A 17,514-nucleotide genomic window follows, 5' to 3' on the forward strand; every position below is an offset into this window, starting at 1 on the left:
CCCTCTGGGGTTTGGAATAGTCTACAAAGGCAAACCTAGACTTCCCTTCAAAGGTGTAGCAGGCATCATTTCAGAAAGCCCTTCTCTACCTTAGAAGGGGAAGTCTCTTTTGGATGAGACTATTGTTCTGTTTGTCATTAAACTTCTGTAATATTTCAAAAATTAAACAGCTGCCAGAAAACTCTTGAGTGTAAAGATCAAATGGCAACCTACAGCAAAAGTTCAGTACCACAAAGAGCAAGGACAAAAAGTATAGTTAAGTAAGAGGCGCCTGAGTGGCTCAGTTGTTAAGCATCTGCCTTCGGCTCAGGTCATGACCCCAGGGTCCTGGGATCGAGCCCCACACCGGGCTCCCTGCTCGGTGGGAAGACTGCTTCTCCCTCTCCCACTCCCTCTGCTTGTGTTCCTGCTCTCGCTCTCTCTCTCAAATAAATAATCTTAAAAAAAAAGTACAGTTAAGTAAACATGTCAGAGAATATATACATAATATGAATCCAGGGTCTAAAGAATTTTAAAGTCAACTCTCAGTAGAATAGTCATATCTAGTCAGCTCCTTTGTGATACCTGCCTGTTCTTTGGGTCAGAAAATTTGTTGCTCACTCTGGTTGCTAGTTAGAATATTATTGGGGCACCTGGGTGGCTCAGTGGGTTGAGCGTCTCACTCTTGGTTTCAGTTCAGGTCATGATCTGATGGGTTGTGGGATCCACTGCTCAACAGGGAGTGTGCTTGGGATTCTCTCTCTCTCCCTCTGCCCCTCCCCCGACTTGTGCACACTCTCTCACTCACAAATAAATAAATCTTTTAAAAAAATGTTGTAGGGGTGTCTGGGTGGCTCAGATGATTAAGTGCCTGCCTTTGGCTCAGGTCATGATCCCAGGGTCCTGGGATCGAGTCCTGCATCGGGCTCCCTGCTTAGCGGGGAGCCTGCTTTTCCCTCTGCCTCTCTGTCTCTTATGACTAAATAAATAAAATCTTTAAAAAAAAATATTGTAAAAGAATATTATTTACATCTGAGCATAGTCTCTTTATACCTTTTATATGCACAAAAAACCCTTACTTCCTTCCTCTTCAAACTAAAAATCAAATTCTAGAGACTTCCTCTGGGTTATTTTCAGTTGAACTTTCTTTGAGTTAGCTCTAAATTTTCCATGCCTTTCTTAAGTAGGGTGTACACCTTGGTCGTAGTTTTCAGCAATAAAATAACCTTTTATAACTAAATTTTTTACATTATATATTCCCCCATTATGTTAATTTATGATAACATACTGGAGCAAAAGTAAATATTGTATTATAAATGCTTAAGAAGTCCTGCGTAATTCTCTAAATGTTGCCCCCAAGGAAGATAACACTCTACTAAGACCAACAAGGAGGGGCAAGAGATTCAGGAAGAACCCTTAACTGATAAAAAGTTTTGGCATCCAAAAACAGCCTATGAGTTAACTACAATATAGCCCCAACCAAGAATAAGAAGAGAAACTAAAAAGCAAAACTAATCAGCTAGCACACAATGGGTCTCATCATCTTCTAATAAAGGAATCTGAGAAATCTGGTTGAAAGCACTGAATAAATTTTCCACAGATGGGTATCCAACAAAGAAGGTAAGGGTTTAAATATATTCACGTATATTCACGTCACATGACAAAGCTGATAAGCCATCTTCTATTGGAAAATCCCTCCTGTGTGTTGAATTTTGAAAATGTTACAAAATTAAGAAAGTGCTCAAGAATGCAATTTTTCTTTGGGCTTACAACCTTAGAATTTCAATCAGTTTACAGGGTACAGACAACCCGTATTTATGTAAGAGTTCATTTACAAAAACTCAGTTGTAAGTTGATGTTTATAGAAAACAATCACTTTAAATTGCTTGACACCCATTCTGTGGGTATCCATCTATGAACTCTTATGAGCCCATGGATATCTGGTTTCTGTTCCTGACTCAACTCACTGTTGTAATTTTCTTCCCTCTGTTAGAGGCACCTAAGCATATGTTTACAAATTAAGAATGTTTTTATTTTTATTTATTTTTTTAAAGTTTTTTTTTATCCATTTATTTGAGAGAGAGAGAGAGAGAGAGAAGCAGACTCCCCACTGAGCAGGGAGCCCCACACAGGGCTCGATCCCAGAACCCCGAGATCATGACCTAAGCCAAAGGCAGCTGTTTAACCAACTAAGTCACCCAGGTGCCCCAAGAATGTTTTTATAAAGTTAAATTTACATAATAAGTTTTCTGACACCTGGGAAACAAGTATGTTTGTAAAAATTAACAGTATGGAAATTTTATTTCTCATGTCAAGGACTTTTGTGATTAAACCTGTTGGCACTGATGGGGTTCACTGAGTACTTTCTTTATGAAAACACAAAAATATAGCCATATTAGATTGAAAAAGAACATGCTGAACAACTAGCAATAGGACCTGTAGATACTATTCATTCCTGAAGCACTTGAGCTTACATGAAGAACTGCAGAGCTACCTGATGAAACCAAAGTCACATAGGAGCCTCAAGAGTTTGCTATAGAAGAATTAGGGGTGCCTGGGTGGCACAGTTGGTTAAGCGTCCAACTCTTGGTTAGGCTCAGGTCCTGAGATTGAGCCCAGTGTTGGGCTCTGCACTCAGCTCGGAGTCTGCTTGAGAGTCTCTCTCCCTCTCCCTCTGCCCCTCCTATTCGTCCCCTCTCTCTCTCAAATAAATAAATCTTAAAAAAAAAAAAGTTCAGGGGCGCCTGGGTGGCTCAGTTGGTTAAGCGACTGCCTTCGGCTCAGGTCATGATCCTGGAGTCCCAGAATCGAGTCCCGCATCGGGCTCCCTGCTCAGCAGGGAGTCTGCTTCTCCCTCTCCCACTCCCTGCTCTTGTGCTCTCTCTCTTTCATTCTCTCTCAAATAAATAAAATCTTTAAAAAAAAAAAAAAAAAAAGTTCATATGGCTGTTTTGGAAGATAAACCTAAAGAAAATGTTAGAAGTTTATCAAGCATCTGCCTTACACGTGACCACCTTTCACTTTAGCAAAAGATCAAGTAAAGCAGATGCTCACTAAGACAATATAAACCAATCACTGAATTTTGGAGATGAACACACAAATCCAAGGCAGAACTTCTGGCTCAGTAACATTAGAATCTAACAGTAAAAGTGTACTCTGTTTTGTGAAACTGCTGAAGTTGAGGCTAACAACTGTCATCAATGATACAAAGCAAGAGATAACATTAAGATGCATATGGACTTAAAAGTTACAATAAACTTGTGCATCTGGATTTTTCTGTGGTTCTGGAAGATAGCTCACTTTAACTAGAACCAACTGTGCACTTTTCTAAACTGCTTTTAATTACTATTAAAATTTATAAATCCGGGCGCCTGGGTGGCTCAGTTGGTTAAGCGACTGCCTTCGGCTCAGGTCATGATCCCGGAGTCCTGGGATCGAGTCCCACATTGGGCTCCCTGCTTGGCGGGAAGCCTGCTTCTCCCTCTGACCCTATCCCCTCTCATGCTGTTTCTCTCTCTCTCTCTCTCTCAAATAAATAAATAAATAAAACCTTAAAAAAAAATTATAAATCCTATTTAAAAAATAATGTATAGGCTATGTATACTTTACCACTATGCTCAAAACTTTCATGCAGTACACATAACCTGATTTGTGATCATGTGGCCCAGTACTGATATTATTTGGACATTACTGGATAGCCTAAAAAAACCTTCCATGCTCAGGTGATAAATGACCTGGATCAAGAATTGAAACAAGATGCAAGTTAATCCAAAGGAGAAATCCAAGTGTATATTGTGAGCTGATTTTCTGCTTCTGTATCCCCAAATGCTCTGGCTAGATTTATTACCAAGGAAAACCTTTATACAGTGCTATCTAAGGAGCTTGGAGTGAATTCACTTCTTGAATAACCTGTACTACTATGTAACTGATATGTGGGCATCTCTCACAAGTGAACAAATTTCTCACTGGCCAGCACACAGCTGAATTCAATGCTTAGTATTCACTTCAGGTAATACAAACCCTGTGACAGTGACACCAACATGCTTTCAAAAACCTAATAATGACTTACTGGCCTTCTACAGGCCCCTTCATCGAATAATTAAACTTAGCAATATGCCTAGATTAGGTTCCAGGAATATACAACAGAGCTGGTTTCAAAGTTATAGTCTGCCTCCAGGGACCAAAGTTTAAGGACTGTGAGAATGGGTTCTTCCTGAAAACAGTCTTACCGGTCTGTCAACCTGCATGATCTCCCAGAGCACTTCAGCCACATCTGGTAGAGTATAGGGAGGGAGACAAAAGCAGCACGTGTGGAGCAGTTGGCTTACAAGTTGCTGTCCAAGCTGGTTCATCACCTGTCCAATCAGTTCTTTCCGTAATTCAAAGTCTTCTTCGTGCTATAAGGAAACAAGAGCAAAAGATGAGTTCTAATTTCAACTCTCCACGCTTAATAATTCCTCCTTCCTGGAAAAGGAAGTATATATAATATATAACAGCTAGATTCACAGACTCCAATAAAATGTTCTGTCCTTAGGAAGAAAATATCAAGAAGTTAGTATCAAGGAAATGGGCATGGATTTCAGCTGAGATTAACCTTAACCCTTAGATTTTTCATGAATAGAAAGCAGAAGAGAAACAATGACTAAAGGTTACAGGTAGCAATTTTAATTATTTTTCAGAGAAAAATAATTTAAAGTGTTCCTATTTCCTTTTTTAAAACCAACTGAATTGGGGCACCTGGGTGGCTCAGTCATCAAGTGTCTGCCTTCGGCTCAGGTCATGATCCCAGGGTCCTGGGATCGAGCCCCGCATCGGGCTCCCTGCTTGGCGGGAGGCTTGCTTCTCCCTCTCCCCCTCCCCCTGCTTGTTTTCCCTCTCTCGCTGTCTCTGTCAAATAAATAAATAAAATCTTAAAAAAAACAAAACAAAAAAACAACTAACTGAATAAACAAAGACTTCTATCAGGTACCTAATCTTTTCTATCAAAAAAACCTTATTTTCTTCCTCTCTCTAGTCTTGAATATACATATATTTCTAATATCTTGAAAAAAATAACTTTTTTTGTTTTTAAAGATTTTATTTATCTGAGAGAGAGAGACAGCGAGAGAGGGAACACAAGCAGGGGGAGTGGGAGAGGGAGAAGCAAGCCTCCCGCCAAGCAGGGAGCCCGATGCGTGGGCTCAATCCCAGGACCCTGGGATCATGACCCGAGCCGAAGGCAGACACTCAACAACTGAGCCACCCAGGCACCCCAGAAATAACTTTTTATAAATTGCTTTTCACATCTAGTTTTCTTTTTTCTTTCTACTTTTATGACCAAACTTCGTAAGTAATTAGCCCACTCACATAGTTGCTTATTTCTTCACTGTTCTCTATTACCTTAAATTCTAATCCATATTTAGCCAAATCTACCTTTGAAAATTTGTGAACTATTTTACTACTCCAGCCCAACTATCCTGACTTTCTCTATGATTTATGCCCCAGTTAAGACTATCCTTCCCTCTCTGATCCATCCAAATTCCACCTATATCCAATGGTCCCACTGAAGTCCCTCTTCTTCCAGAAATTAATCCCAACCCACTTCTGACCAAGGAGTTTTCCCTCCTCTGATCTCATAGCAATCATGACTTTTATCACTCATCTGGCAATCAAATACTGCCTTCCTATTGTTATTTAAATATTCATACCTGTTTAGCTCTTCTACTAAACCTTGAATGACATGGGAGCAGAAATACTTTTAGACTGTTATATATACCTTACAGCACTTAGTAGAGGCTGTCTTAAATCTAATAGTTAATGTTTTGGTTAGTGAATGGTATGTACCTACCAATATAGATCAAATAACGAGAATCTGGTTTTCCCCTAAGAAATGAGGAAGACATGTAAAAAGTGATGAGCTGCAAAGTAGCAAGGTACAATGTTTATACTTACATCATTGGCTACCCCTGTATGGATAAGGTCTCGTAGGAACCTCATGACACTGCAATTGGCATCCCGGTGGTCCAGGGTAGTGGAAGCAATGGCCCACTGCAAGATAGGGATGACCACTTGGCTCCTCAGCAAGGTGACAGGGCTACGCTGAATAAATCTGGTGTGGAAAGACAGGCTAGATATAAATGACAGGATTAGGCTCTACAAGCAGCCAGAGTAAAAGGCAAAACTACGGATGGAGACAGTAAAAAATCAGTGGTTGCTAGCAGTTAGAGGGTGAGGGAGGGCTGAACAGGTGGAACACATGGATTTTTACAGTATTAAATCTATTCTGTATGATATTATATTGGTAGATACATGTCATTACACATTTGTCCAAATCCACAGACGGTACACCACCAAGAGTGAATCCTAATGTAAACTATGGACTTTGGGTGATAATGACATATTAATATAGGTTCATCAATTCCAACAAACGGACCACTCTGGTGGGGGATGTTGACAGTGAGGTAGGCCATGGCGGGGGCGGGTGAGCACTGGTATATGGGAACTCTCTAAACTTTCCACTCAACGTCCCACAAGATTTCTCAGACCCTTTAATGTACATGGAGAATCTCCACAAAAAAGATACAGTATTTTCCAAATTTACTTCACAATGCTTATGTGCAAAGAGCATCTCTGGGGATCAGTTTTTCAAGGAACACACATTGGGAAAACAGAGACTGGAGAGTCCACCCAACGTTCTCCCATATCAACAACAACAAAGGTGTTTCTAATTTGTCCAAAAACTAACCAAAAAAGCGTCTGACATACAATCCTGAAATAGTCAATACTACTTTGCATTTGTGATAAAATATGTATTAAATATATAATTACATATAATAATCTATTTTTCATAATTTTTAAATGCTTTTATGTTCACTAACTGATTTGGTTCAAATTCCTTAGCGAGGGACTAAAGAAGGAATTCAAAGGTTTGGCAATAATATAAGTCAGTGTTACTGGTAAAAGGAAATTTAAGCAAAAACTGGGGTGGAAAGCTGGGGGTAGAACCAGGAAGTGCAGAACAAGATAACTTCTAAGGCACCTTAAAATCCTAAGAATTTTTTACTCTGAGATGTGATTACATCTAAAGGATGCCAAGCTTCCTAAAGGAAAAAGCTGAAGTGGATCATGTCATTAGAGCAGCACAGAAAGTTAAAACTACAGGGGATTCTAGAGATTTTCTAGTCATATGTTTTTACCAAGCTGGTTTTGTCTTGTCCATGTTCTCTCCTTTGTGATAGAAACCCAGCTGCTTTACCCTGCTCCCATCCAACTCCTTTTCCTCACTTATAGGGATATTCTGGTTCACAATTTAACTTTGGGCTATGAATCATTAACCTACCTATACTTCACTAACCTCATTTTATAGAGAAGCAAACAGTCAAGTGTTACATGACAAGACGAAGCAGTGATGGGGATAAGCAATAAAAGAAAGGGTTGCTCTTCAGAAGGACTGACCTGGTGGCCAGCCTGAACAGGTCATCCACAGTATCAGGGTGATTCTGGAGCCCATTCTGCTGTTCCAGCAGCTGAAAGGTAGGGATGCACAGTGCCTAAAACAGAACAGTGGTTTATATAAATGCTAGTATATAAATCCAACAGCATTCAGACTTGCTAAATATCACAACATATACAAAAGGAACAAAGTGGGGGAAGCAAAGTGGGAAAAGAAAAAGACTATGATGAGAATCAGATCAAGAAAAGGAAGAGAGAAATCTTTCTCAATTGATATACTTTTCACATATGAAGTCCACATTTCAGAAAGGGTTGAGGGTATAAATTTTAGTTGATGAAACTGGACAGATGTCATCTCAAAGTTTTAGAAGTTTCCGGGGGCACCTGGGTGGCTCAGTTAAGCGGCCAACTCTTGATTTCAGCTCAGGTCATGATCTCAGGGTCATGAGAGTGAGCCCCGCGTCGGGCTCCATGCTAGGCGTGGAGCCTGCTTAAGATTCTCTCTCCCTGTTCCTACGCTCCCTGCCCAGCTCGCTCGCTCTCTCTCAAAAAAAGAAAGTTTTACAAGTTTCTGAAAGTAAAGACTGCTTATGTACTAGATATGGTCAAGTCCACTAAAGGAGTAGATGAAGTTTTTTTTGAAGTTTTAAGGATAGTATGTCGGTTTTATTTCTGAGAGAGCACGCCAGTGGGGGTGGTGGGCAGAGGGAGAGAGATAATCTTAAGCAGGCTCCACGCCCAGCCCAGAGCCTGATGTGGGACTCGATCTCACAACCCTGAGATCATGACCTGAGCCAAAATCAAGAGTCGGACACTTAACTGACTAAGCCACCCAGGTGCCCCATGAAATGTCAATTTTAAAGGGCAAGACATCTTGTGAAAAGGAGCATCATTAACTCCCTAATATATTTTCCTCCCTATGACTAGGAGGGAAAAAAGCAGTGTATCAAGAGCCTTTTCCAATGCCTACTATTTACCCTATGACCATCCCTGCTAATAAGTGAGTTAGTTCACTGGTTGTTCTAGGCAAGAACCTAAAAATAGAATCATGCTTGAGCTTAGAGATCTTTTGTTTTATATCTGTTTGTTCCCTTTTCCATCTCTCAAAAAACCATTATCTCTAGAGAGCATAAATTTGGCAGTAATAGCTGTAATGATCCTTACAGTCATATGGTCAATCTCTCATTCTCCCAGGCATGATGTCTGTCCAGAGAACAACTAGCAAGTTTCTACCTCTCTGTTATTAGGAAATCAATATGCCTGGAGGATAAACAATGAGAAGCAAGAGAATTCAAAACATGGTGAAGAACAAACCGCTCAGGGCTTTAATCCCTCCAAGATACTCCCCAGGGAAAACAGACCTGGAGCATGTCTAGGAGTCCCTGCCGACAGCCCTCTTCCATGCCGTATTCATCCACAAGGATACTGCCAAGGTACAGGAAACAGGAATGCTGATGTACATGGTACACATTCACCATCTGCCAAGGGAGAAACCAGTTGCTCAATTCTTTACCTGCCTAAGTATCAACTTAGGAAACTGTCTGGAGGAAGAAATTCAGAGACAGACTGGTTTCTTCTCTTTAAGACAACATAGTAAAGCTTGTTGGCAACATTTTTTGAAACACAGGGCTCAATTCTTCAATAATTTTCAAGTACTCTTTTTAGAGTCCTTTCAGCCTTTGACCTTTTATCTTCCCAAAACAATGTTGTAAGAGAGCTGTATAATAGCTCAAGCTGGAAGCCAGTAAGATGCAATCATCCAAGCTATTTGCAAAATCCTAGCATAAATCCCAATACCTAAAGGTTGTTCTTATTTGCATTAAAGATTAACTATTAAGAAAAAAAAAAGCAAGCATATATAGCTATAGCAGGGCTAAAAATACCAAATACCCTTATCCTGAAAGAGACTGTGAAAGCACTGTTTAAATTTTGAGTTGTTTCTAAACCCCTCTACTTAAACTTTTAAGTAAAAAACAGTGTTTCTAATCAAGATACCTGGATCCCAAGAGAATAAAAATGTTAATACAATATACATATTTGAGTTAAATGATTTGTTTAGCATTTTTTCCCTATTCTCCTCCAAAAATTAAGAGGCATCTGCACATTCATCTATGTAAAATGCCATCACAACACACGTATTGATTTTTTTTTTTTTTTTAAACATAGGCCTTGAACTCATGACCCTGAGAGCAAGACCTGAGCTGAAATCAAGAGTCGGACACTTAACCGAATGTACTGGTTTTATTATATAAATTCAACTCAATGAGTGTGGTGGGGGCTGTAAGACAAAGTGACTGACTCTTATTATTAACATACACCATAGAATGGGCATGTGATGAGAGCTATGACTCTATTCGGTGTTGTATACTCAAAACTATATGCTCTACATAATGAATGATTTAAGTCAGGAGCTGGTAAACGTTCTCTTAAAGGACCAGATAGTAAAAATTTTAGGCTTTGCTGGTCGTATGATCTGTCTATTCAACTTTGCCACCATAGCACAACTGGCCAATACAGAATATACTTAAATGAGTCAGCATGGCAAGCTCTTAGTAAAACTACATTCACAAAACCAAAACCCATTGGTTCTAGTTTGCAGACTTCTGATTTTTGGATTTTAAGAAATACTTTGCATTTTTTCACATATACTGACTTTAGAACACATTTCCTATACAAGGTGCTACTCAACTGGGTTGGTCGCATACTTAATTAGCAGGAATAAAAAAAAAATCAAAGTCATGAGGGTATCCTCTAACAGCAAAGGGGCACTAAATCAAGTTATGTTCGACCCAGAATGTATTACACTGAAGAGGACATATAACCAAAGGTGGAAACAGTACAAACATGCAGTACAAACATATGGTATCCTCAGGGTACAGTAAACATAAACTTCAATCAAATCTATAATATAAAGGAGGCAGGGCTGTGCATATGCCAACTGATACTGCACTAGCATGACCCTACTTGAGGGTGCGTGCTTCCTTAAGAATGAGGTGCCCAGGAGAGACAGGCAGGGCAGGGTCACACCTCTGGGGGCAGTCACCACAAACTTAGCTCTCCATCCTCAGGAAGCTGAACTGTAAATAAATACTGGCCTCTGCCCGCTGCTGTCTGTCCTTGCCCTGGCTGTTCTGGTCTCTCTGACCACTTTGCACAGAGCCAGCCCAGGTTCTGCTTTGCATGCAGCTGCTGCTCTCCCCTGCTTGCCCCACCAGCCCGGCCACCCTGCATCCCACCTGCCTCGGCTCCCAGGTGCCACCAAGGAACCGACACCTCCAAGACCAGCAGAGTTGCCAGGTAGGAGCTAATAAAACTGGCAAGAATAAAGGTGTCGTGAAAACATGTGCTTGATCCATAAAGAGATTCTAACCCAAACCCTATATATTGTGCAAATGGACACTGCTCCTAATGGGAGGAGTGACTTATTTTCAACATTTTTAATTTGTTTTCTTAAGGGTTTACGATTTTGAATTTTTCTTATTTGTTTGAAAGAAAGAATTTTGATTATATCAAGCTGAGTGAGTGCAGCCTGTAAAAAGGATGTTAAGTTGTCGGTAAAATATGCAAGTGAAGAGAAATATATTGTACAAATTCTATTTAAAAAGGCGGGGAGATGCCTGGGTGGCTCAGTCGGTTAAGCATCTGCCTTCGGCTCAGGTCATGATCCCAGGGTCCTGGGATCGAGTCCTGCATCAGGCCCCTTGCCCAACATGAGCGTGCTTCTCCTGCCTCCCATTCCCCCTGCTTGTGCTCTCCCTTCTCTGACAAATAAATAAAAACAAACAAACAAAAAAACAACTGGCTGGCTCAGTCAGTGGAACATATGACTCTGGATCTCAGGTTTATGAGTTTGAGCCCCACGCTGAGTGTAGAAGTTACTTAAAAAATAAAATTTAACATGTAAAAAAAAAGGCACCTAGGGTGCAGAATTTAAGGGGGCACTCATTGTCAGGGTCAGCTCCTCAGAGGGTTTGCCTCCTTAAAATCTGCACCATGGATATACTGTCCAGGTAGACAAAGGTCACTTCTGGCTGGGTGGGTGTGGCCCAGCCTGGAGCTGTGCATTTTCCCTCAATGCATGGATGCAAAACTTAAGAAGGCACTTACTCCAAGTCCTGCAAATGCCAATGTTGACACTTTGCCTTGCCTCAATCTAGTCCTGGCTTTGCTGTAAGGTTAACATCAAATTGCTTAGTGATCTAAGTTACTAGTTATAGGCTTTGTTTATAGAATAGTTCTTGATGTGAATGTGATCTTAGAGAACTCATACATTGAGTCACGCCATCATAATTATGTATCAATCTTGGTGATTATAAAAGAGTCAAACATTTCTTGACAAATAACAGACTTATGTGATCATCTGTGGTCGAGATAGAAAAAAATTCCTTTGGGCCAAGAAACAGCAAAATTTGACAGGACACATTTTAAAAAGAAAAATTAGTATAAAAATGCTTAGCGCTGGTATATGAGAGCTGAGCATTAAAGTCATTCTCTTCTTGATTTCACAGTGGAATGTGTTACTATTTAGACTTTCACTATACAGAATAGATTATAGGCAGTTTCCCTCAGAGACAACATACCATAGGCACCACTTATCTCTTTCAAATATTTTGGAGTTTGTAATTTAATAAATACAAAAGTGTTTCATTTCATCAGCAAAGTTTTTGTTCTAAAGACTCCTATTTCAGGGGCACCTGGGTGGTTCAGTAAGTTAAGCGTCTGCCTTCAGCTCAGGTCATGATCTCAGGGTCCTGGGAGAGGCACCAAGTCAGGCTCCCTGCTCAGCGGGGAGTCTGCTTCTCCCTCTCCTTCTGTCCCTCCCCCTGGCTCCTGCTCCCCCCAACCCTCTCCCAAATAATAAAATCTTTAAAAAAGAAATAAAGACTCCTACTTCAAATTCTGTACACTTTACATTTTCCCTCTCAGGAAGAACTTACCTGTGTAACCAGTGGCTGAAGCAGGGCTGCAGATCCTTTGCCTACACAGCGAACAGCAAAGCGGAGGCACCTGCAACAACGCTCTACAATCCGATTATCAGCCCGGTGTTTATTTAGAGTCTCAGATAAAACTGGCCATATCTGAGTCAAAAGTCAAAGAGCACAAGAAAGAAAACAATGAACAACTAAGAGCTAAAAAAAAAAAAAAAATGCTCCCAAGTTGGTAACATCTGATTTGGTTTTCAAATAATTTGGGAAAAGCTTTCTTTATAGGAAAACACGTAGCCTGAATCTAGTGTGCATGAGTGCATGTGTACACAATATGCTATCCATCACTAAAACACAACCACTTCTTAAGAGAAGCAGTGACTCTTTAGAACAGGAAGAAGAGCATGTCTAACTTCACTAAAAGATAAACTTTGGAATTCCTGATTTAGGATGAAAAGAATTAGTATGAATTATAGAGGAACAGATGTTTAAAGACAGTTCTGATTTGGAATTCTTTGAACAAAAGGGCACAGCTGATAAAAAGGCATCATTTGATACTGTCACTTATGGATACTTGGTGTTTCCCACCTGAAGTCTGAAAAGCACTTCTCAAAAAACATGCCTTTTGATCCTCATATTACCCTCAGCGAAAAAAGGAGAAGTGTGTTTACGATGGGGAAACAAAAGCAATGAGGGATAAGTGGCTTTGTCAAAAAAAATTCTGCTAGTATTAATCAGGCCTCCTAGCAACTCCAGGATTCACATAGTTAATCTCTCTCTACTTCTCTGGACTTTGAGTGCATTTCCCCACAGTCTGTTTTCTTATCAAATCTTAAGTAAAAAATATTTATTTGAATATAAATTCTTCTATTCATTGAAATTTAAACTGTATCAATTGTATCAACAAATTCAATCTTCCTATGAACCTAGAAGACAATACCTTCTCACTTTAGTTACCCACAGCCTTGTAAGGAAAAAGGAAGAAAGCCTTGTTCCACAGGCATCCGTTAAGCACTTACTTCCTGTATGACTTTTTGGCACGGATGAGTCTGTCCATTTTCCACAATGGGATTGGTGTGTCTGGGGAAAGGCAACAACCCAAAATAGTAAAAGAAGAGCAATTTAACTGAAGAGCCACAGCCCCGAACCCCGCTAGCTTACTTGGTAATATTGTTACCACATAAAGAATACCAAAATAATAAAGTTATTTATGACTCAACACCTTTTCCTTCTATTCAGTCAAACAAACACAAGCACATGGTTTAAATCATTCCCCCTCCCCCTTTTTTTTGCCACCTTTAAGCCACTTCCACTAAAGCATGGGAACTCAATCTAACTCTGGCTTAACATGGGTTGTGGAGCACTACAATTATCTTTTTCTTTTTTTTCTCTTTAAAACCAGAATAGGTAGACTCTTCTAAATTAATAAAAAATATTAATTAAAAACCAGGTTATCTAAATCCACTATGAGAAACCAAGTACTGTTCCACTCTCAGCATTAAAAGGCAAAAGCTTCAGGAATTCTAGTCTACCCAAGATGTTTCTCATGGTTCTAGTCTGAATCCAGTGATACATGATATGGGCCCACTCATAGTATGTCAAATCCAATTACTTGTCTAGTTCTAGAATCCATTAATTTGAAAGAAAGCAGGAAAAAAATCCTGTATGATTACCAACCTCTTTAAAAGAAAGAAATTCTTTAATTTCAATAAGCTCAACAGCAACTTAATAAAAATCTTATTTTCTTTAAATTGGGGGATTTCCATCTATTGCAGATTTTCTTCCATTTATTGTGAAGTAAGGACTGTTGGCTGGGCTTTCAGAATGTCATGTAACAGGGCTATCATGATTATATAAGAAAAGCACTGCACCAAATTAAAAAGAAAAACCTGCTGACAAGAACACATAAGCTAACACACCTCAGTTTTAACTTACTCCACATAGGCTTTTACATAACAACTACTCTGATATTCCAGTTATATCTATGGGTCTGACAAATTATAAAAAGCTCTCAAAACTCAAGTGCTTTTTTTAATCATTAGGCTCCTCTTGACTTCAAAGAAAGATCCTTCAAAGAAGGATTAATTTCACGTGATCAATGAAAAGGCTTCATGACTTTTTTGCACCCCTACAAAACATAGCAATAGCTCTGAAAGTGTGGTCCTTGGAATAGCAAGCAGCAGCAACAGCATCACCTGGGAACTTATTAGAAATGTAAATTCTTGGGTCCTACCCAAAATTCAATTGACTCAGATACTCTGGGGATAGGACCCAGCAATTTGTTTTGATAAGCCCTCCAGATGGCTGTGGTGCATGTTAAAGTCTGATAATCACCAATCTAGAGACCAAAAATTTTAATTACATTTTAGAGGATCTTTTGACAAAGGTCTGCCAAGAACATATTCTTAGACTTTGTCTTTGCACCAAAATTTCGGGTAATGGGCTTATCAGTCTCCAACAGAAGAGATTATAGGCGGCACCTGAAGTTTAGGAAAACAACACTTGCTTTCTTCAATACACGATGGTCTTATTTGAGCATTAACCCAAGGCAGGGAACCAGTCTCCCTTCTTACCTAAATATTACTGCAAGGCGATCTAAGAACACAGTGGGATCTGAGGATATACCATTGCTGGGCTCCTGAGACAAGAGCTGAAGGGACAGAGAGGCATCAATACCCTGTTGTTACACATACATACCTACCGCAAGCACTGCAACATACATCCTTACATCAACCTCCCTCTCAATCTCTGCTTATTTCCTTCTAGGGTGGTGCAAACTCAAATAGTACAAACTTTTAAATTCATATTGTCAAATTACTTTCCTTCACCTTACTGCATCATGCCCAAGACTGCATATTACTACATTTTACGACATGATCACCGTGGAGTGGAAAACAGTATTATTTAATTTTTTCCCCATTTACTTTTATAATGACCAAGACATTATATACATTATATAATATAGATCATATGTAACATTATTATATAATCTATATCTTTATTTCACTTTCTATTACAACACTTTTTTTTGCCTTTTTTTTTTATTACAACACTTCAAAATGACTAAGGCTTCATAATAAATTTTAAGAGATAAAACAAGTTGCTTCTTCTTCTTTCCTAAAATTTCTTAAATGTTTCTACCAGAATATCATTAGAGATAAACTTTAGAATCATTATGTCAAATTCTATTATTGCACTATAAATGTAACTTGAGAAGAGTTGACAACTTTACAATATTCTTGAAGGAAACATGGTAGGTTATGGTTTTGGTTCCTAACTTGAATGGTATTTTCCCCATTATATCTTCTAAATTGTATTACTGATAGTGAAAATCTACTGATTTTAGAATACTTATTCCATGTATGCAGCTCCCTTGACAGATTTATTAATTTTAATAACTTTTTAGTTCATTCTTTTGGCTTGTCTAGGTAGATAAAAGATCACCTGTAAATTCTGTCTTACTAAACCCCTTCTTAAATTGGACTCACCTTTTTCAATGCCATAACCTGAACAGAACATAGTTCACTAAGGCATTCAGTAATCTTATCCAAAGGTAACCTGGCTAGGACAAGTGCTGTCCCTGCAAGACAAAGAAAAATACAAATAAAACAAAATAAAAGCTGAACTGAGGTAATTCATTGGTCTCCATCATTTGACTAACAGAAGAGGCTGGCTGGTTTCATTCTTTTAAAAAGATCAACATTGCTTTTTCAGTTATAGTATCTTGTTATTTAGGTCGGTTTCTCTTTATTTGGCTTAGATGACAAAGTGACCTTCACACTAACATTTGTAACTGAAGTTAATATTAAATTCTCTCTCCTCAGCAGACTATGGGTTTAAAGATGTTTAAATACATCTCCCCTTCCAATTCTTCAAATACTTAAAAAAAATCTCCTTCACAAAGCCAATGCCAAAGCTGTTTTTATATAGCACAGTACAATGGTTCTCAAACTTCCCAGAGGTTCTGATGTAGCATGTCAAGGACAGCCTTTATTTTTGATAAGTACTGTAAGCAATTCTTATCATCAGAGAAGTGTGAGAAACAGACATAATTTTTTTTGTAAGAATGGGCTGAAATTAGAGATCTGATTCTAGTTATACCATAACAGAATCTATGAGCTAGGTAAGGTATTATCTCTGGGCCTCAGTTTCTTTATCTGTAAAATTTTGAGTGCTTTGAACAGAAGAGTAAGTTAGTTTGCCTTTCTTTCATTTTTTAAATAGTTGCAAAAGCCTACCAACCCCTTCTTTTATTAAATAAAATCTTAACTTGGAACTCCAAAAAAATACATTTATAAAAAAAAGTAGCTAGCTTAAAGTGGGAATAGAAGGCCCAGACCCTTCTCATTCAGCCTTCCTCTTGTCATAATCCCCATCAAAGCTGAAGCATCTCCCCCAGAGCCAAACGATTATGTATCAGTCTAGGTCCTTTCCAAGGTAAAAAAAAAAAAAAAAAAATTCCATGACTGATTTTTCTCTCTTCCAAAATTTCATTCAACAGAATAATAATCAATCCATAAGTCAAAATGTGAATGAAAAAACTAAATGATTTTTCCTGGTAGTCTATAAGCCATGGGTGAGTTAGACTTATTTAAAACTGGAGGGGGGGGGGCGCCTGGGTGGCTCAGATGGTTAAGCGTCTGCCTTCGGCTCAGGTCATGATCCCAGGGTCCTGGGATCGAGTCCCGCATCGGGCTCTCTGCTCCTTGGGAGCCTGCTTCTCCCTCTGCCTCTCTCTCTCTCTCATGAATAAATAAAAAAAAATCTTTAAAAAAATAAATAAATAAAATAAAACTGGAGGGGGGGACTCTAACTTAAATATGCTTTTTCCTTTTAATTCATTCCCACAGAAAAGAATGTTATTATAACTTTTTATTTTTTGAATTTTTTTTTTTTTAAGATGTATTTATGGGGCACCTGGGTGGCTCAGTCGGTTAAGAGGCTGACTCTTGATTTTGGCTCAGGTCATGATCTCAGGGTTGTGGGATGGAGCCCCAAGTCGGGCTCCCCATTCAGCTAGGAGTCTAGGTGGGATTCTCTCTCCCTCTGCCCCTCTCCCTGCTCACATGCACTCTCTCTCTCTCAAATTACATCTTTCTTTTTTTTTTTTTAATTTATTTGACGTATATAGAGAGAGGCATGAAAGAGAGAGCACAGGCAGGGGACAGAGGAAAAGGGA

At 39.1% G+C, this 17,514-nt stretch overlaps 1 protein-coding gene across 3 annotated transcripts in view; it reads right to left on the bottom strand.

The window, feature by feature from the left end:
- The window catches only part of TNPO3 (transportin 3), a 78,036-nt gene that overhangs the window by 9,018 nt on the left and 51,504 nt on the right, over positions 1-17,514 (bottom strand). For all 3 annotated transcript variants that reach the window (XM_035021071.1, XM_035021073.1, XM_035021072.1), the window contains 8 exons: positions 15,824-15,915; positions 14,909-14,985; positions 13,355-13,415; positions 12,348-12,488; positions 8,772-8,888; positions 7,414-7,508; positions 5,911-6,067; positions 4,209-4,376 (listed from right to left, as the gene is read on the bottom strand). In XM_035021071.1, coding sequence (XP_034876962.1) covers positions 4,209-4,376; positions 5,911-6,067; positions 7,414-7,508; positions 8,772-8,888; positions 12,348-12,488; positions 13,355-13,415; positions 14,909-14,985; positions 15,824-15,915 — 908 coding nt within the window. The remainder of the gene's footprint in view (positions 1-4,208; positions 4,377-5,910; positions 6,068-7,413; positions 7,509-8,771; positions 8,889-12,347; positions 12,489-13,354; positions 13,416-14,908; positions 14,986-15,823; positions 15,916-17,514) is intronic.

This window comes from Mirounga leonina, unplaced genomic scaffold (genome assembly GCF_011800145.1).
Source record: "Mirounga leonina isolate KUSES-001 unplaced genomic scaffold, KU_Mleo_1.0 Mir_174, whole genome shotgun sequence".
Taxonomy (NCBI): Eukaryota; Metazoa; Chordata; class Mammalia; order Carnivora; family Phocidae; genus Mirounga; species Mirounga leonina.